Source organism: Giraffa tippelskirchi, chromosome 7, assembly GCF_054371585.1.
Source record: "Giraffa tippelskirchi isolate mGirTip1 chromosome 7, T2T-mGirTip1v1.2.pri, whole genome shotgun sequence".
Lineage (NCBI taxonomy): Eukaryota > Metazoa > Chordata > Mammalia > Artiodactyla > Giraffidae > Giraffa > Giraffa tippelskirchi.
The window spans coordinates 161,064,689-161,085,692 of NC_137281.1; the positions used below are offsets into that span (position 1 = coordinate 161,064,689).

Here is a 21,004-nt window from a genome sequence, read left to right on the forward strand (position 1 = left end):
TCATGGAGATGAGCAATGCCATTGCTGGCAGCTGTGTGGCAGAGTCACAGCTGGAAGCTGGCATGTTCACAGTGCAAAGGTTTGGTCCATGGCCCTGGCACCCTCAGAATCTGCATGTTTGCCCCCTCGCTTGCCACGCCAAGCTGTTGAAACCTGCATGGACCACACGACACCCTCACAGCTGTGTTTCAGGTGAGGACCTGTTCTTTCAAAAATGCCTGTTTTCTTCCACACGTCTCACCTCCCCCCACCTCCAATCCCCCCTCCGCCGAGTGAGAATAAACGGAAAAAAACAAGCAACAAGGACCATACTATAAAACCTAGCCAAGAGCCTCAGTCTTTTGGGCAACTTCCTATCACTAACCTTAACATGTAGTTAAAGAAAGACATTAAGACTCCACTGTATGTGACAATCATCTATATACCATCTCAGCAATAGTCTGAGTTTCCTAGCGTCTGCTCAAATGGTATACTTTTGAGGAACTACACCGACTCAATGGACATGAGTTTGAGCAAACTCCAGGAGACAGTGAAGGACAGGGAAACCAGCTGTGCTGCAGTTTGTAGGGTCACCAAGAGCCAGACACGACTGAGGGACTGAACAACAGTTGTTACAGATCAGGCTCTTCCCAGATTCTAACCTGAACAAGAACGTTTGAGAGGAAAGAAAGCCTCTGAGCAAGGAGAGGGATGAAGGAGGCTGCGTTTACACACAAACTGAAGCGGCGAGGGACTCTTGGCTTTACAGAAGAGCTCAGGCTAGGAGGGAACTGCTGAGGGGCCAGACCTTTCCGGTCCTGTATGACTTGCGTACAGGGCGCATCTGAGTATGCGTTCCAGTGCTATCTCACCATTCCTACCTTTGAAGCACATTCCCATGAAAAAGCAGCACCTGGAGTTTTACTGATTCCCTGAAGTCCCTGGGGTGGGAGCTAAGGCCTGAGAAGGCCAGTGGCCCAGGCCAAGAGCCCGGGGCTCGAGCAGCCTTGCTTGTGTGCAGCCAATGAATTCCTACTGCTCCCTCTCTGCCCAGGAGTGAGAGGGGCTCACGGCCACTCACCCAGTGAAGGGAGCCCATGCACAGCTTGGCGGCCAGCAGCGGGATGGTCGCGTCGTCCGGCTTCAGGCGGATGCACTCCTTCAGCACCTTCACGGCACGCGCGGACTTGGCGAAAGGAGATCGTCTCTGTGAAACTCAACATTTCTGACCAGAACCAAATACTGAAGTCTTCCCAGAGGGGTTTCTGGTGAGGACACCCTCTAAATGAGGTTTTCCAACTTGGGCCTGACCGAGCAGGGGCCTGGGGACGGTGGTAACCGAGCTTGGAGCTTTTGGGGGACGGGGGAGTAAACTGCGGCCACTTGCTTTAAGTGAAAATGCTTCCCTGGAATTGTTGCCCTCGTTTTATTCCCTACTTGTGTAGTCATTGTAACAGTAAGGAAAAAAAAGGACAGCGGAGGTTTGTGGTATCATAAAAAATAAACTACCCAACTTAAAACGCGTGTGTGTATATGAGTTAGTCACTCAGCCATGTCCGACTCTCTGCGACCCCACGGACTGTCGCCCACCAGGCTCCTCTGTCCATGGGATTCTCCAGGCAAGAATACTGGAGTGGGCTGCCATGCCCTCCTCCAGGGGACCTTCCTGACCCAGGGATCGAACCCAGGTCTCCCACACTGCAGGCTGATTCTTTACCATGTGAGCCACCAAGGAAGCCCAATTTAAAGCACACCATACAAAATTTCTATCTCTACTTGCCCAAAAAACCTTGTGTCTCAGACTTGACTATTTACTAAAGGGCCCAAATTAAGAGGAAAAGCAGTGGCCGCTGCCTTTACTGGCTGTGTCCGTGCAGGGACTCTTGAGTGCCTGCAAGTGTCATCTCACTACCTGATGACGATTCTGTGAAGCTGGGGCCACGTGTCCAGGGGAGGGAAGAGGACGCTGAGACCCAGAGGGGCCCGCCGTGGGGCACGTGGCCGAGAGCACAGCGCCAGGCCCTCTACAGTCCTTGCTGTCCACCACACACAGCCTTGGACCATGCCTTGGTAGAGATAATTAACAGATGTGCCCCTCACAGCTGACACTCTGAGATGAGTGAAAGGGGTCGGTGTGAAGAACCAACCTTCGTTTAAGCCATATCTTAATAAAGTTACAACAACTAGAAAAAATGCAAGAATTTCAAAATTTTTCTTCTCAGTGATGTCTCTGTGTTGGCCCCCAAATAATTAAACGTGACCATTCATCTCTGAATGACCACAGGAGAGCTTCAGAGAGCTGGTGTAGACGTCTACCGGGCACCACCTCATCCCATGAAAGTCAGTTACCCATGGACGCGGGGGGCTGCATGGCACAGGGGCAGACTCACTTTTCCAGCAGCCATGAGCGACAGAGCAAACTGGTACCAGAGATGGAACTCCTCGAAGGCAAACTTCATGGCTCTTTCTAAGCACTGGTCGGAGAGAAGAAGGCAGACAGACGGGTGAGCACTGCCGGCCGGGCAGCTAAGAGCTTGTGTCCGTGCACACGGAGGCAGGTCCTGCCGGATCTGCCTCCTGGAGCGCGGAGCGCGCCCTCCTGCAGCGGGCCCCTCCGCGGGCCCCCGGCCACCTGTGCCGGAGGCTGGGACGGTCTGCAGCTGGTAACACAACCTTTCCTGGTTCAGTTTCAGCATATTTTATTTATAGTCAATTTAATGCAGTTTAGTGCATAGTTCTGAGAGTTTGGACAAATGTATATACCAATGTAACCACCAATACACACTAAATGAAGTGCAGTCCAATCTGCACCCCCCCAAAATTCTCCCGTGTTCTTTTGCAGAGAAACTGTCCTGGCACTGTCTCCACCACCGCCCCCCCCTTCAAGACTGGAACCTACATTTGTCCTTATGACTTTTCCTTTACAAGAAATGTCATAGAAATGAAATCACGCAGTATGTAGCTTTCTGAGTGTGGTTATTTCCATTTAGGATAACACATACGACATTCATCTATTTGTACAACACAACCCTTGATCCCAAGGAGCTTTTCATGCGGTACAGGGAAAGAGGCAGGTACACTAAACTACTCAAATACAAGGTCCCACCCGACAAGGCTCCTGAGAGGAGGAAGCAGAAAGCACTGTGGGGAGGTGGTCTTGGGGAACAGGAATGGCGTCCTGGAAGAACGTGCTGGGCTTTGACGGATGAGAAGGGAAAACACAAAGCTGGGATTTGGAACTGGTTTCAGGGGCTCCCTGGTGGCTCAGACAGGAAAGAATCCGCCCACGATGCAGGAGACCCGGGTTCGATCTCTGGGTCGGGAAGATCCCTTGGAGAAGGGACTAGCAACCCACTCCAGTATTCTTGCCCGGAGAACCCCATGGACAGAGGAGCCTGGTGGGCTACAGTCCACGGGGTCACAAGAGTCAGACAGGTCTGAGTGACTAAACCACCCACTCCCGGAAGAGGGCGCCACTCAGAAGGCGTGAGAAGGCGCTGCGGCGTGCCGGGGGCAAGCGACCCAGTGTGACCCCCGCCGAGGGCACTGGGGCAGGAGGACAGGCATGGCTGGGGCTGCGGCGCTGAGCGCCCCACACGGCCGCGCCGCCCGTGACTGCCCCCTCCCCCACCCAGCCTGCTCTCCCGCCTCCGTGCTCCCAAAGTTCACACCTCTGTTCACGCCCTGTCCTTGCCCACACGCCTCAGCCCAGCCCAGCTGCTCTCTGAGAAAGTACCCAGGGCAGAGATCCTGGCTCCCCTGTCTCCTCGGGGCCCACTCCGGGGGCAGAGCTACAAATCCAGGCCGCCCAGACGATGAGGAGCCTCTGGTTTCTGCACAGAGGGCCACGGCCACACCAGGACTTCAGGGAGACGGCGGAGTGGGGAGGGGTGTACACCAGGGCGGGGAAGGCAGCCGCTGGTGGACGGGGGGCCGGGCCTTCAGGACCAAGCGCAGAGCTAAGGAATGCGGCTTCAGTTGGAGTCGGCAAGGAGGACCGCTCAAGAAAGGAGCAGGGGGCTGGGGAGAAGGGGGCCCGAGAGTGTCTGGGCTGCATACCGAGGAGCAAACGTGTGGCACGGAAGGCCCGTGTGCAGGTGTGTGTGTGTGTGTGTGTGTGTGTGTTCATTACAGGGAAGGACGGAGAAAGAGACAGAGAGAAAGACACTTTAGAGTTAAGGGAGCAAGGGGAGGCGACCTGAGAGGAACAAGTGGGCAGAGACGAGACTGGAGATGAGTCGGACGGCCAGGCCCCTAGAACACCGGACCCCGGGGCGAAGCCTTCTCGCAAGGAGGCAGCTTCTGCGAGATGCAGAGGAGAGGCCCTCAGACCCGGAGACCTGGCTCAGGCACTGTTTCCTCTCTAAAGAGGGAACGAGCCGGTTGCTGAGAGGAAGGGAAAGGAAGAGGGCTAGGAGTTTCCCGAGTGAACAGAACAGCGGCACCCTGACGGAGCAGAGCGCGCCCTCAGAGGCTGCGGTGGGCACGGCGCCCGCGGCAGCCGGGGGCCACGTCTCTGCAGTGAAGCCCCTTGCAGCTCGGGGGCAGCGGAGAAGGCAGGCGGTGCTCGGGAGGAGCGGACTGAGGAGCGGGGGGCATGCCCCGCCGTCTGACTCTCTGTGACCCACGGACTGCAGCCCACCAGCTCCTCTGTCCACGGGACTCTCTCAGGGAAGCCCCAGTGGCTCAGCGGTGAAGGATCCACTTACGATGCAGGAGACCTGGGTTCAATCCCTGGGTGAGGAAGATCCCCCGGAGAAGGGAGTGGCAACCCACCCCAGTATTGTGGCCCGGGGAATCCCATGACAGAGGAGCCTGGTGGGCTACAGTCCATGGGGTCGCAGAGAGTCGGACACGACCGAGCGGCCAACACCACGACAGATGGTGACACCGATACAGGATGTGAGACGGACGCTGCTCCCCCATCACAACCACACTGGAGACACACTTAACCCAAAGCTCAGGGCCGGACACGACCAGGGCGGCGCAGGAGCTAAGGGAGGAACGCTCAGCTGGCACACACTTTGCCCTCTTCTGCCTGGGACACAGACTCCACACTGGAGGTGGGGCAGCCAGAAGCGAGAGCCGTGAGGACAGACGCGCCTCTCCAGGATGCCTGAGCAGAGAGACGGGCCGGCCCAGACGCCGTGGGACGGTGCAGACTTCCTGTCGTGCGGAGAAAATAAACCCACGCTCGGTTAAGGCACGATCAGCTTGTTAGCTACTTCTGGATACACCTCTCACTAATACAGACACCCAACACCAGAGCTGGGCTCTGAAGCTGCCCCCAGAGCCCTCTTACCTGCTCCGCTACATGGACGAGCAACAGGCAGGCACGACTGTGCCTTTAGGAAGCACAGAAGGGGAAGCGAGAGGAAGGCAGCTTGCTGAGAAGGTCAAGCAGGCAGGGTGGGGTGCTGGGGGCAGACTCAACCCGGGTGTGGGGTGCTACAGCCGGGGAAACGCGGGGAGGACAGGGGTTACGGAGAAGAAGTAAAAAGTCAACAGAATCTGGAAACTTGATTTAGGGAAGGGAGATGAAGGATGAGAATGATGATCGCACTCATGGGATGAGGCAAAGGAGTCAGTGTGTGCAGAGAAGGAGGTGGAGGTGATCACAAAGGAGGTTTTTTCTAACAGCTCCGCTCAACTAGTTCACTGCAATATAACCACTAAGTACTTAAATATATATACAGAAACATTCAAATGTTTGAGTGCTTTTCTTCCTCCTTTGCTAAGAGGAGTGATAAATATCAACTGTCTCCCTGATAAACAAAAGGAGCTCATAGCTGAAACAGTCTGTTCTGAACCAAAAAGCTAGATGCTATAAATACGTGTGCATCCTTGTTTCCTTCTGCGACAAAGGCTAACGCACTCATTATCCCCAGTGAGAAACTTTCACGGAAGCTTAATTGGTACAGAGCTCCATTCCAGGTGCGCCAGGGAAATACCAGCCCTCATAAAGACCAGACGCAGTCTCCGGGCTGCCAGGGAACTCGGGAAGTACCGAGTTGAGGTCCTCAAAGGAGAGGACATTTGTCACTTTGGCTGCCTATCAATCACCTCAAAACTCTTCTTTTTGTTTCCAGGCAGGGACTGGGGGGAGGACACCCTGGATAAAAGGGGAGCAGACTCACCCAAGCCTAGGGGTGAAGGAAGGCGGAGAGCTACAGAACTGTGTCATGTGACCCGAGTACAGCCAATCAGGTGCTCCCGCCAGAGAGCTGCCTCCAGAGGTCAGGGCAGGGGAGCTGGCTGCTGGAAGCTGTTTCCCTGGCTGGGCCTGGGGCCACAGTAGCAGCCGGGTTGGTGGAGGCCCTCCAGAGTTAACTCTGTCCTCCCAAACTGGGGCAGGAGCCTCCTTAATTTCTGCTCACTCCTGATCTTCAGCCTTCTATGGATCCTGGGTGCTAAATGGTTTGCACTGGTAGATGCCTTTTCTCCTTGAAAGAACCAGTTGGGCTCTGTTACCTACAATCTTGTTGTGGGCTCCAAAATCAGTGCAGATGGTGACTGCAGCCATGAAATTAAAAGATGCTTGCTCCTTGGAAAAAAAGCTATGACCAATCTAGACAGCATATTAAAAACCAGAGACATTACTTTGCCAACAAAGGTCCGTCTAGTCAAGGCTATGGTTTTTCCAGTAGTCATGTATGGATGTGAGAGTTGGACTATAAAGAAAGCTGAGCACTGAAGAATTGATGCTTTTGAACTGTGGTGTTGGAGAAGACTCTTGAGAGTCCCTTGGACTGCAAGGAGATCCAATCAGTCCATCCTAAAGGAAATCAGTCCTGAATATTCATTGGAAGGACTGATGTTGAAGCTGAAACTCCAATACTTCGGCCACCTGATGTGAAGAGCTGACTCATTGTAAAAGACTCTGATGCTGGGAAAGATTGAAGGCAGGAGGAGAAGGGGACAACAGAAGATAAGATGGTTGGATGGCTTCACCAACTCAATGGACATGTGTTTGAGCAAGCTTCGGGAGCTGGTGATGGACAGGGAAGCCTGGTGTGCTACAGTCCATGGGGTTGCAAAGAGTCAGACACGACTGAGCAACTGAACTGAACTGAAGGCCATGAAGGTGTACCCAGGCTCCTCTTAAAACAAGCTCTACCTCCCAGCTCCCAACAAGCAGTTGTACCACTTCTGCCTGAGAACCTTCCAGAATAGGAGATTCACCTGAACAGCAGCCAGAAACAAAGAATCCAGGCATCACCACAGACTAAGCGTGTGAATTTGGGCAAGCCAATTAACCCCCTATACCCAGACTCCTCATTATAAAATAGGAAATACAACGGTAAGTAATGTAGAAAATTATCAGGAAGATCAAAGTAGTTAATACATAATAAGCAACAATACTTCAGATCCAGGCTAGTAGATTAGCTACTATCTTTTTTTTTTAATGAATATTCTTAAATTAAGAAAGAAAATGTAACATGATGCCTGTCACTTTATCCAAGTTTAATATATGAAAATTCAAACTTGTAATACATTGTATTAGAAATAAGTATTTACTTTATAAAATGTTTCCTCACTTGAGGAAAGGATTCAGACTGAGACCCTTGAAAATAATGTACAACTTTACAGACCCAAACTAGAATATATGTTTGTGCTGTGTGTGAACTCAGTCATGTCTGATTCTTTGCGACCCCATGGATTGTAGCCCATCAGGTTCCTCTGTCCATGGGATTCTCCAGGCAAGAATACTGGAGTGGGTTGCCATTCCTTTCTCCAGGAGATCTTCCTGACCCAGGGATCAAACCCGAGTCTCCTGCATTGGCAGGTAGATTCTTTATCGTTGAGCCACCAGGGATGCCCCATATCACTTATTAAAGAAACAATAAAGCATATACTCTAGCTTCCCAGGTGGAGCAGTGGTAAAGAATTCGCCTGCCAATGCAGGAGATGCAGGTTTGATCCCTGGGTCAGGAAGATCCCCTGGAGAAGGAATTGGCAGCCCGCTCCAGTACTCTTGCCTGGAGAAGTCCATCAACAGAAGAGCCTGGTGGGCTATAGTCCATGGGGTTGCAAAGAGTCAGACATGACTGAGTGACTAACACTTTCAAAACGTGGTATTGAGTAAATGTTTGTGTCCCCTAAAATTCATATGTTGAAACCTAACCCCCAATGTGATATCAGGAGGCCCTGGTCAGGAGGGTGGAGCCACAGAGAGATCCCTTGCTCCTTCAGACACAGCAGGCAGTCTGCAACCTGGACGTGAGCCTTTACTAGACAGCAAATCTGCCAGTCATGATCTTGGACTTCCCAGACTCCAGAACTACGAGAAATAAACGCTTTTTGTGCACAAGCCTGCGGTACTCTGTTAGAGCAGCCCAGACGGCTAAGGCCACAAGCTCTTGGCTAACGCTGCAGCCACACGCTATTCTCATTGCTCTATGAGAACGGCCTCGTTTGCTGGTCAGGGGACCCCACTAGGTCCAACAGATGGTTGTTCAGTCGCTCAGTCGTGTCCAAGTCCTTGCGACCCCATGGACTGCAGCACGCCAGGCCTCCCTGTCCTCCACCGTCTCCTGGAGTTTGCTCAGACTCATGTCCTTCGAGTCAGTGATGCCGCCCACACAGGTACTGTTCCACTTACAGAGGAGGGCGGCGGAGCGGAGGCCCACACAGGACCGCGCCAGGGCTCAGGGCGGCAGGGAGAGCGGGATCGACGCCCAGTGGTCTGCTGCGGAGCTGGGGCCACAGCACCCCTCTGCCTCTGAGACGCTCGTTACAGACAAGCCGCTCCAACGGCTGGGCCCCCTCTCGCTGCATAAAGCAAAGTTTGGCTAAATAAAAGGCTCCTAAAAATGCCACATGTTCCCTGAACTATTTCTGAGATTCAGCAATATATATACGTATACATATATATATATATATTTTTTTTTTTTTTTTTACTGCTGATGGAGCCCTTGTTTCCGTGTCCTCTGAGGACTGGGGCCTTTCCAGCTTGCAGGATTTTCAAGAAACTTTACAGATCCCACGGTGTCCGCTAGCACCACAGCGCCATCTCAAATGCGCACAGCTGGACAGAGACAGGCCCTGGTTTCCTCTACACCGCAGACCTTTCACAGGCCCCTCCGAGCTCAGACCTCTTCCTCATTACTATAACAACACACATTCCAGTATAAGCTGTTGGGGTGTTATAAAGAGAGACAGGAAATGCAAGCCAACAATTACAAATTAACCCTTTGCCCTGATTCCGAAATATCTGAGCTCTGGCCTCACAGCCGATGGCTCTGTCCTCCTGTGGGCTCTTGGCAGCGTTTCTGAGAGCTGGCTCGGAAAATGTGCCCAGACAGCTCCAGCTGTTCCTGAGAGCCTGATGCCAAGCATCCCGCTAAGCTATGGAACATGTCCTCCTCTACGTGTCCGTAAATGCTGAGATTATATAAATCTCTAAGCGGCTCAAGAGGTGTGCGTGTGTGCTCAGTTGCTCAGTCGTGTCTGGCTCTTTGCGACCCCGTGTACTGGAACCCACCAGGCTCCTCTGTCCATGGGATTCTCCAGGCAAGAACACTGGAGTGGGTTGCCATGCCCTCCTCCAGGGGATCTTCCTGACCCAGGGATTGAACCTGCGTCTCCTGCATTGCAGGTGGAATTCTTTACCGCTGAGCCACCAGGGAAGTCCCTCAGGTCAACATCACAACGGAAACCCTCTTTCAGAGAATGCATCTAAGGGCAAGGAGGGACTTGGGGTATCACTGGGGCATTTGCCATCCACAGCCTCTGCTCCTTAGACCAGGTGTTTGCTCACCTCGATTCTGTTTAACTGTAACTTTTAAGCATCCTAATCATATCTGTATGTGATAAGAGTAAAAATTTCCAGTTTCTTTCATCTTAAAAATTTTTATTATTGAAAAATTTCAAACTAAGACAAAGATGGGGAAATAGCAAAATAAATCCCCACATACCCGTCACCTTATTTCAACTATCAACTCAATCCTCAATCTTTTTTTTTTTAATATTCATTTATTTGGCTGCACTTGTCTTAGTTATGACATGTGGAATCTAGTTCCCTGACCAGGGATTGAACCTGGGCCGCTGTATTGGGAGTGCAGTCTTAGCCAGTAGACCACCAGGGAAGTCCCCCAATTCTCAATCTTGTTTCATGTATATCCCTAACACAGTTCTCCCCAACATATTATTTTGATGCAGATCATAGCATAACATCTTGTCCATAAATTAAAAATTTCCAGTTTTAATAAAGTAGGGAGATTGGGAAGAGACTATGTGCTACAAAATAAAATAATTCATGTTTCAATAATGGCTCCAGTCTAAAGGAAGTACGGATGAAAATGGACTTTTAAGAAGATGCAGGCTTGTGGGGGTGAAGACAGATGGGAGAGGGGTGCATGTGAGAGGCAGCTTCGGTCACCGAGGCTCAGCCAGGCTGGTGGCTGGAGAGGAAGCGCAGGACTTGCCGATCGGCAGCGGCTCTGAGGCCAGCCTCCGCAGCTCCATCCCGACTCCTCCCTCATCAGCCAGAGGCTTGCGATGGGGTTAAAGGAAGGAGCACACGAAAATGCTTAGAAGACAGACTTCCCTGGCGGTCCAGTGGTGAAGACTGCGCTTCCAGTTTGGGGGGGCTCAGGTTCGATCCCTGGTCAGGGAACTAAGATGCCACATGCCACAACGCTCGGCCCATAAATAAATATTAATAAACAAATAAAATGTTAAAAATGCTTAGAAGAGTGGCTGGCACAGAGTAAATTCAATAAGCACGTTACTGTTGGTGTTGCTTTCATCAGAGAAGCAGATGCTGCTACAGGACTAGGTCTGCTGCAGGGAGCCCCGGGATTGGGGTGCCCGTGGAGGGCAGAGGAGGATGGGAGGGAGCCCCCGAGCAGGAAAGGGGAGATGAGCGCTGGATGCTGGCCTTTCTCCTCTTCCGGCGTCCAGTGGAGAGACAGTGGTGCAGGCCCGGGGAGAGGGAGAGGGGCTCCTGTTCGGATCCCCAGATCCCTGAGTCACGTACACACAACAGCGGCGTCGCCTCCAGACCGTCTCCCTCACGAGAAAAGCAGGTGGGTTTGGCGACAGTATTATTTCTACCAGCAAGGAGAGGCCTGTTCACTATCAACATACTGCTGCCACCTCTCTAAATCCCAGATAACACGCACTTAATACCAAGAATATTTGGGAGAACAGTTATTAGACTCTAGCTGGCATCCTAATCATTTGAGTGGTAGTCAAAATGTCACTTCAAAAAATGTGATTTCCTTTCGGTAGCAAGAGCTCACCCTTTCCAGGGCCCTCTTTTGGCTCTTTCTCAATCAGCCATCTCTGAGGTGCCTCCAGGAATGAGAAGTTCTTCTGGCACAAGAAAAGGATTTAGCAATTACCTCCCCAGCCCAGTGACACGAACCGCGTGCGTGGCAGTGACAGCTGTACAATACCGCGAGCGGGAGAAGCCAGCGTCTATTTTCGGAATTCAAGGGTGAGCTTCAGCCTCCACAAACCCATGGGGGAGGGGGGATGGATAAAATCATCAAATACCCCTCAAATTCAGCCTGGAGCTGAAGTCTGAAATCCATCACTTATTAAACTAGAACAAATAACACAGTGAACTTCCTTATTCACCTTTGTGGACGTGATGGCCATATCCTAAAAGTTCTTGTAACCTAGATTCTTCAACCAACCAAGTAGGAAGGTTTTCTTTGCTTCATCATAGATATTTAACGAGTCAAGTAATCAATGTGACTCCTGGCAGGTGTGTGACAATTTTTAATAATTGAACATGATATATGTTATTTCATTTTTTTAACATTAGTAATAAAAAACTAAGCAATTTAGATTTTTTAGACCATTATCTTAAATCCCTGGATTGACATAATCAGAGAACATGCTGACCTTTGACGGGATCTCGTCCTGTTCTTACTTTACTGAGGATGTGGAAACCAAGACTCAGAGAGGAGACAGAACCTGCCCAGGGTCACACAGTGGCAGACCTAAAATCAGAATCCAGGTCTCATGATGCGCAGCTCAGAGCCCTTACTTCTAAATTAACTAAATATATTAATAAAAGTACAAATTATAGTGCAGTTCGACAGATCAACTCTACAGAGTCTGGGGCCAGGAAAAGCTTCTACAAGGCAGGCTGATGGGACTCTCAGCTACAAGTAAAAGTTCTCCCACCCAGCTTTGAGAAAATATAGACGACATCCGTCAAGGCTTGCTCAAGTTTTCTCCCCTTAAATTGGAAATAAAATTGAGCAAACCCCACATCCATGCCCCCGCTTCCTGTTTCCCTTTTTGCCCTAAAACAGTGATACAGCAGAGGAGTTTCTACGCTCTGTTGCTTTGGCAAATGCTTAAATCGGAGGCCACGGCTGCCCCTGGCCACAGTGGCAGGAATAGAGAGTGGGCTGTTTTTCAAAGGTCACAGGCTTTATTACAGACCATGAACACTGGACACCACCCTCCGGCACACTCTCCCTTCAACTATATGAAGCCACTGGATCAAGTCTGCACTGTGATAAAACTGGATTTTAAGTGTTTTTATTGAGAATCTATTAACGGAAGAGTCAGGCTTCCCAGGTGGCTCAGTGGTAAAGAAGCCGCCTGCCAATGCAGGGGATGTGGGTTCGATCCCTGATCTGGGAAGATTCCCCTGGAGAAGGAAATGACAACCCTCTCCAGTATTCATGCCTGAAAAATTCCATGGACAGAGGAGCCTGGCAGGATACAGTCCACGGGGTCACAAAGAGTCAGACACGACTGAGTGACTCAACAACAGCAACAAAGGAAGAGGCAGTCTGTTTTCATCTAATAATTTACGTGTTTTGACCTCATTATTGGATACTAACTTTGCTGGACACACAGTTTTAGACTGACTGTTCAATGTATTTTTGGAATGTATTTTCTCAGTATTTCCTGTTTCCCACTGCAACTGAAGATTTGTTTTCAGTCAACTTGTCATAATTTAAAAAACACTCTTTCATCCTCAGGTGCTTTTTTGTCTTTGTTATTTTTATGAGAACAGTGATTTTGTGGGTTTTTTTGTTTGTTTGTTTACTCTGTATTATCAAAATCCAGAATACTGTCTGATGGTAGCTTCTCAATAAATACTTCTTGAATGAAAAACAACAGTGCGGAGTGAGTGAAGGGTCACCAGGGCTCCGTGCAGATACTGCTCCAGCCATTCTTTCACTAACGTAGCTCTTTGCCATTCTTATAAATGAATCACTTATTCAAGACATGGGCATTTCATTCCTCAACCTCCAGGAGGGGAGTAATGGAGTCCCAGGCTCTTCCCCGGGGTGTGTCTTATACAAAATAGGTGCTTGATGAATGCTTGACTATAGATCCAGTGTTAGGATCCATTCTCTCAGATGGCCTGTAAGGTGTGTGTGGGGAGGGATGGGGGGCTGGCACAGACAAACAAGGAGGCATTGTGAGATGTGCAGCGAGATACAAAGAATCCAGAGTTGGTGCCACATCAGAAACAATGAAGAGGCAAGACAATCTTGAAAAAGAGCAAAGTTGGAAAACACAGCTTTTCAATTTCAAAGCTTATACTAAAGCTATAGCAATGAAACAGTGTGGTATTGCCATAAGAATAAACATATAGACTGATAGGATAGAATTGAAGTCTTTGAAATAAACCCACATATCTACTGGCTAATTGACTTTTGACAAGGGTACCAAATTCAATCAACGGGGGAAAGAATAGCCTCTAAGACAATGTTGCCAGGAAAACTGAATTTCCACATGTAAAAGACTGAAGTTGGAGCCCCATCTGACACCATATACAAAAATTAGCTCGAAATGGGTCAACAACCTAAATATATGAGCAAAATCCACACAATTTTTTAAAAAATTAAAAAACCCCATAAAATTCTTATAGGAAAATATAGGTAAAAATCTTCATGACCTTGGATTTGGCAATGGATTCTTAGATATGACACCAAAGCAAGAGCAACAAAAGAAAAAAAAATCAGACTTCATTGGAATTGAAAACTTGTGCGCATCAAAGAACATTATCAAGAAAGAAAAGGACAACCTGCTGAATGGGAAAATACATTTGCAAATCACAAATCTGCTATGACTTTTACCTATACTAAATAAAGAACTCCTATAACTCAACAACAAAAGGACAAACAACCCAATTTAAAAACAGGCAAAGGTCCTGAATAGACATTTGTCCAGACGAGATACACAAATGACGAATATGCACATGAAAAGATGTTCAACGTCATTAGTCAGTAGGCAACCACACGATGATGGCTATAATAAAACGAACAAAAAACAAAGACAAAAAATAACAGGTGTTGGTGAGGACACAGAAAAATTGGAATCTTTGTGCCTTTCTGTTTGGAATGCAAAATGGTGCAGCTGCTGTGAAACCAGTTTGGTAGTTCTTCAGAAAGTTAAAAAAGAATTACCATGTGACCTGGCAATTTCACTCTGGAATATAAGAAAACAGGAGCTCAGATATGTGTCTACCAATGTCCATAGCAGCATTATTCACAGTAGCTGAAATGTGAAAATAATCCACGTGTCCATCAATAGAAGAATGAACAAAATGTGGCATATACACACCATGGAATACTACTCAGCTATGAAAAGGAACGAAGCTGTGATACACGCTATCAGATATATCCTTATGACATAGTTGAACCTTGGAAACACTGGACTAACTGAAATCAGCCAGAAACAAAATATTAGTATTGCACGACTCCATTTATATAATGTACCCAGAATGGGCAAAATTCATAGACGCAGAAATTAGCTTAGAGGTACCAGGTTATGGAAGCTGTGGGAATGGGCAGTATTGCTTAGCAGATAATGAGTTTCTATTTGGGATGATGACCAAGTTTAGAAACAGACATAATAGTTACACAGCATTGTGAATCCAGTTAACGCTGCTGAATCATACATTTTAAAAAGGTTAATATGGCATTAAGGCAAAAATTTTTTTCCTTGAGGGCCATGAGAAGAGAACAACGAAGCTTAATTCAAAAAACTTATTCATATTGGTGGGGTTGTAGGTACCAGTGGCCATGCAGTGGCTGAGATTCTTTGGGGCAGGACTGTCAATAAAAATGATGTAGCTGATCCCTCTTGAGGGTGACCCCCAAAGCTGGACCAGAGTTGGGATCTGTACCAGTCAGTGCTCTGCCCCAAGTGGGGCCCACCTCTTCCTCTGTGACCCAGTTCCCAGGTAAATGACCTTTAACCTTTGGGCCGACCTCTGGAAGACACACTCATTGCACATCCAGGGACAGTTACCCCCAAACCAAAGAAAAGCAGGACGAGGACGTCCATTGGTTTTGAAGGACTGGGTGATTTAGCAAGTCGTTATTGGGTACCTATAAAACTAAGATCATGGCATCCGGTCCCATCACTTCATGGCAAATAGATGGAGAAACTGTGGAAACAGTGTCAGACTTTATGTTTTTGGGCTCCAAAATTACTGCAGATGGTGATTGCAGCCATGAAATTAAAGACATTTACTCCCTGGAAGGAAAGTTATGACCAACCTAGACAGCATATTAAAAAGCAGAGACATTACTTTGTCAACAAAGGTCCGTCTGGTCAAGGCTATGGTTTTTCCAGTGGTCATGTATGGATGTGAGAGTTGGACTTTAAAGAAAGCTGAGGGCCAAAGAATTGATGCTTTTGAACTGTGGTGCTGCAGAAGACTCTTTAGAGTCCCTTGGACTGCAAGGAAATCCAACCAGTCCATCCTAAAGGAGATCAGTCCTGGGTGTTCATTGGAAGGACTGATGTTGAAGCTGAAACTCCAATACTTTGGCCACCTGATGTGAAGAGTTGACTCATTGGAAAAGACCCTAATGCTGGGAAGGATTGGGGGCAGGAGGAGGAGGGGACGACAGAGGATGAGATGGTTGGATGGCATCACCGACTCGATGGACGTGGGTTTGGGTAAACTCCAGAAGTTGGTGATGGACAGGGAGGCCTGGCGTGCTGCAGTCCATGGGGTTGCAAAGAGTCGGACACGATTGAGCGACTGAACTGAACTGATAATAAACCAAGGCTTCCCCGGTGGCTCGGTGGTAAAAAATATGCCTGTAATGCAGGAGACACAGGAGACAAGGGTTTGTTCCCTGGGTCAGGAAGATACCCTGGAGAAGGAAATGGCAACCCATTCCAGTATTCTTGCCGGGAAAATCCCATGGACAGAGGAGCCTAGCAGGCTCCGGCCCATGGAGTCACAAAGTCAGACACAACTGAAGCGACTGAGCGCATGAACCAAACCATCTGTCTCCATGTCTCAGAAGTCTGTGGCTTCAAGACCATCAGGCCACCCTAAAGCCTTCCAGAGACCCTGGCACTTAGGTCACGGCTGGGTTTCTGCAGAGGGGGCTGCGCGACAGACCAAACGTTAGTGTGAACTAACAAATGGCGGGCTAGTTAAGCAGATCCCGTCAGACCTTCAAGTGTTTTTCACGAGGCTCCCTGATTAAATACGTGTTTGGGGGTAGGGATGTGTGGATGTCCCTTTGGTACAAGCACTAGCCAGACATTTCTACCCACAGAACTACAGAGTTGTTGAGATTTACCATAAACAAATGAACATGAGTTCAATGGGAAAGATAAAAATACCATTTCTGTCTTTAAAGTTGCCATGTCTATGTAGAGGGGATACACACACCCCTCACAAAAGACCCCATAACGTTCCGTTAAAATGGAGCCATTAATAGTCAAGAAACAAACCTCCTTAGCAGCTTGGGTTCATTCTCAAAAACAAGGAAAGCAGTGCTTGTTGCTTTACTTTTAATAGCACAGGTTGTCATGCCAACTAGTGCTACTGTTTAAGTTAAACAGGAAGGAAAGAAGCGTTGCTTCCTACACAAGCCTTTCAGCAGGGCTCACGAGTCTTTTTTTTTTGCATTTTTTTGGTTGCGCTGAGTCTTAGTTGTGGCATGTGGGATCTAGTTCCCTGACCAGGGATCGAACCTGGGCCCCCTGCTTTGGGAGCACGGAGTATTAGCCACTGGACCACCAGGGAAGTCCCCATGTGAGTCTTTAAAAACACACAGACTCCCAGCACTGGAGGGACGGTAACCATCACGCTTGTGTTTAAACCTGTCAGGATGAGGGTGGGACGCTCCTTTGGTCTGAATCCCCTCTGTACACCGTGCTCCTCATCCAGGGTCTGGCTGAATAGCAGCCTGAGAGAAAGAAAGGCATCGTGTGGGCACACACAAAAGCGGCCCTTCTTGAGATGAGAGAAGAGACTTCCATCTTGAACAAGAGAGACAGAGAGTTGTTTTTTGGGAAAGTGGCTCTGTTCCCCGAGTAAGCACAGTTCTTTTGTTTTTTAATTTTTATATATTTATTTATTTTGGCCGTGCTGTGCAGCAGGCATGTGGGATCTTACTTCCCCAACCAAGGATTGAACCCGCGCCCCCTGCATTAGAAGCACGGAGTCTTAACCACTGGACTGCCAGGGAAGTCCCCAGGCACGGTTCTTAAAGGGCAGGGTCTGCACAGCACTTACAACCCAGGCAAAGCTGTCAGTGACAGGAGGGGCAAGGAGAAGATGGGCTGGGAGCCCAGGCAGGGTCACCCCAGCCTCTTCCTGCTGGCAGGAGGACCTGGGTCAGCCGTGTCCTGACGCAGAAGTGTTGCTGTTGCTTGGGGACAAGAAAAGGGAGGAAGGCGAGAGGAGGGGGTGAGCAGGAGGCAAGACCACCTCTCTCACAGCAGCCTGGTGGCGGTGACCTCCTCTCTTCATGAAAGGTCCCAGCCGGCACAAAGATGAGCCCAACATATCGGGGCCTGGCAACCTGGCTCCACGCTTCCCACCCGGTGTCCTCTCCTCTCTGCCCTCCACGAGAGCAAGGCCTCACAGCCTCCCGTTCCCTGACCTTGACGGTAAGGGTGTCCCTCTGCTCTTAAGACTTCTTAACTCCTCTCAGGCCTTGAAGAGCCAATTCACACACTGGCTGCTGCGATCCCTCCCTGGTGACCCAACCGGCCAGCTCCGCCGCACCTGGTCGAGAGCCTTCACCTGCAATCAACATGCTTTGCGCTATCCAGCCTTCTCTAACTGGTTGCCTTTCCATGTGTTTGTTTCTGATGACTGGAAGTTTCTGGAAAGGTAAGTTCACTCTCGTGTACTTAGTTGTTTCCCTGGTGCCGGGCAAGTCCTGTGCACAGAGTGGTAGGAACAGCGCAGCAGCATGTGGCTGCTGTTTAATGAGCTCTACGCTCTGGGCTCTGTTCTGAGCCCTTTGCATGGATTAGCAAACAAGCCTCAGAATGATATGAGATGGGTGTGATTGTTATCCCTGTTTTACAGAAGGAAAGACTGAGGCATAAGAGGTTAATGACTTGCTAGAATCATACAACTAGTAGGCAGCTAATCAGGAACTCAAACCCAAGCTCTCTGATTTTAGGGCCTGTGTGCAGAACACATGAGGTTGCTGACTTAGGTTTGGGGGTTGAGGTGGCTGGGCTGGGGTGGGGGTGTCAATGGAGGGGAGAAGAATGATTGGGAATATTCACAACAAAACATCTATAATACTATTCCCTTCCTTGAAACTTACTAAGATATACATATTCAATAAGGCATAGGTTCAAAATTATAAGTAAACAAAACTATTATGTAACATTATTAAAGACAAAATTTAGAAATATCCTAAATGACTATAAACAAGAACTGGTTACATAAATTTTAGTATACTCAAACAATGGAATACTATACAGCTATATAAAATGATGGAGAAGGAAATGGCAACCCACTCCAGTATTCTTGCCTGGAGAATCCCAGGGACGGCGGAGCCTGGTGGGCTGCCGTCTATGGGGTCGCACAGAGTCGGACACGACTGAAGCGACTTAGCAGCAGCAGCATATAAAATGATGAAGTTATGTACAGTCACTGCCTATATCTATTTTTGAATGAAAAAAAAGTTTCATGAAGTGTAAAAAAAAAAGAGAAATATGAAAAACTGATCTCTAAAATATCAGTGGGTACTCAGCTATCTCTAGAGTGGGATTCTCTGTGGCTTTTTTCTTTTCCATATTGTATATATTGTTCGACTCTTCAAGGAGTCTGCTGGGCTGTTGCCTATGGCAGAAAGACCATGAAGTCAATTTCATTCCAGGAGGAAAAGGAAAGCAAAGCAAAATAAAAAGAGGGAGATAAAGAAGGGGCAAGGGGAAAAGCCATGAAATGTTTTTCAACAAGAGGGTGTTTGAGAAAGATCACTGTGGTGATGATGCGAGAGACGAAGATGGGACAACAATAATCACCACCATCCACAGGGCCTGAAGAAGCAACGCAGGAGGTTTAGAGCCTAGCTACCCCAGAGCAGCACTGTTTGTCACAGTCAAATGCCTGCTGACTGATAAACGGAGAAACAAATCTCAGTCTCTCCATCCGATGGAACGTTATCAGCCAAGAGGATGGATTCACGTTAAAAAGACAGAAGAACCTTAAAACATTAGGCTAACTGCGAGAAGTATAACAAGCTCAAAAGATCATATACTGGATGATTCTACTTATATGAAATACAGTAAGTCACCTACATATGAACCTTCAAGTTACAAATTTTCAAAGATGCAAATGTGTGTTCCATCAATGCCAAGTGTGAGTGAAATTGCAGCCTGCCCTCCGTCTCCTATTGCTGACGACCCTTCAGCTCCACCATCTCCCACCTCCTTTCCCTCCTCCAGTCAGTAACTCTTCTTGCCTGTTCACTCGATGGCCAGCCTCTGTATGCCAGTGGTTAGACGTACCAGTGTATTTTCAAGGTACTGTATTGTAAGATTAAAAATGTTTTGCTACTTTTTTTTATGTATTATTTGTATGAAAGGTATTATAAACCTATTACAGTACAGTACTATACAGCTAATTGTGTTAGTTGGTATCTAGACTATGTTGGACTCACAAACATGCTCTCTGAACGGAACTCCTTTGTATGTTGGGGACTTATTACAAAATAGCTAAATTCACAGGGTCAAAAATCAGATTAGCAGCTGACAGGGCCTGGCGGGAAGGAGAAAAGATGAACAAATACTTATGTGGATGGGGTTTCCTTTCAGGGTGATGAAAGTGTTTTGAAATTAGAGATGATGATTGCCCAACAGCAGGAACGTATTAAATGCAACTGTATTGAACCTTCTAAAATGGCTAAGTTTATGTTTTATAAATTTACCACAATTAAAAAAAACTCAATTAGCCTTTTAACTTGGCCTTTTAACCTAAAGTCCTCAGAAAATGGAAGGGCAAATGAGAAGAAGGAAAAGAGAAAGAGAACAGCAGCAAATGGGGGAAGCAGGACTGTTTAAGTAAAGACCTGAGACCGAAGGGCGGCGGGGTGTCTGTGCTCAACCAAGGGTGGCCCGGGCCCCCGTCCCCAGGAGGAGAGCTCTCCAAAGACAGGCCTGGCCCACAAGACGCTCTGCGTCTTCGCCTTCCTCCCACGACAGCCCTACTTAGATCTGAGATAACGTGGATACCAAATGTTAGCTGGGGAAAGCTCCATCTGCAAGCCCAAGTAGAAATAGCAAGAAAAACTAAGGCCAAGGATTCAAATCCTTCATGACTGGATGCAGACCCTGTATGGAGACTCTCCCAACATCAGACATCCCAGATGGTGAGTGCCTGCTGCTTTGGCTGTCTCCTCTTCTGGACTAGGGGTCACTCACAGGCAGGGACCCCGCCTCGATCACAATACTGCACCCCCAGTCCTAATCACAGCCCCTGGCACAGAATCAGGGCCTGCATATATATGGGATTAAAAAAATGAACGTCCTCCATTTTACATATTTGACCCACTTACATTTTTAATGGTAAAACACTGACACGGTACAAAATTCAAAAGGCTCCCACTGTTCTGCTCCAGCCCCTTCAAGGCAACCCCGCACTGTCTCCACAGGGCCCATGTGACCAGTGCGGTGAAATTCTGAATTGCCAAGGCTCCGCCAGCCAAACAGACTACCCAGTGACTTGGGTGTCAGGTCATGACCACGAGTCGAAGTGAGGTGTAATGTCAAGGTGAAAGCTATCTGGCTGAAAACACAGTCCCAAGATTCCGCGCCAGGT

The 21,004-nt window shown here is 48.6% G+C and overlaps 1 protein-coding gene across 11 annotated transcripts in view; it reads right to left on the reverse strand.

Moving 5' to 3' along the window:
• TTC7B (tetratricopeptide repeat domain 7B) overlaps positions 1–21,004 on the reverse strand; it is a 255,906-nt gene that overhangs the window by 91,682 nt on the left and 143,220 nt on the right. For all 11 annotated transcript variants that reach the window (XM_081510892.1, XM_081510887.1, XM_081510886.1 and 8 more), the window contains 2 exons: positions 2,370–2,453; positions 1,061–1,165 (listed from right to left, as the gene is read on the reverse strand). In XM_081510892.1, coding sequence (XP_081367018.1) covers positions 1,061–1,165; positions 2,370–2,453 — 189 coding nt within the window. The remainder of the gene's footprint in view (positions 1–1,060; positions 1,166–2,369; positions 2,454–21,004) is intronic.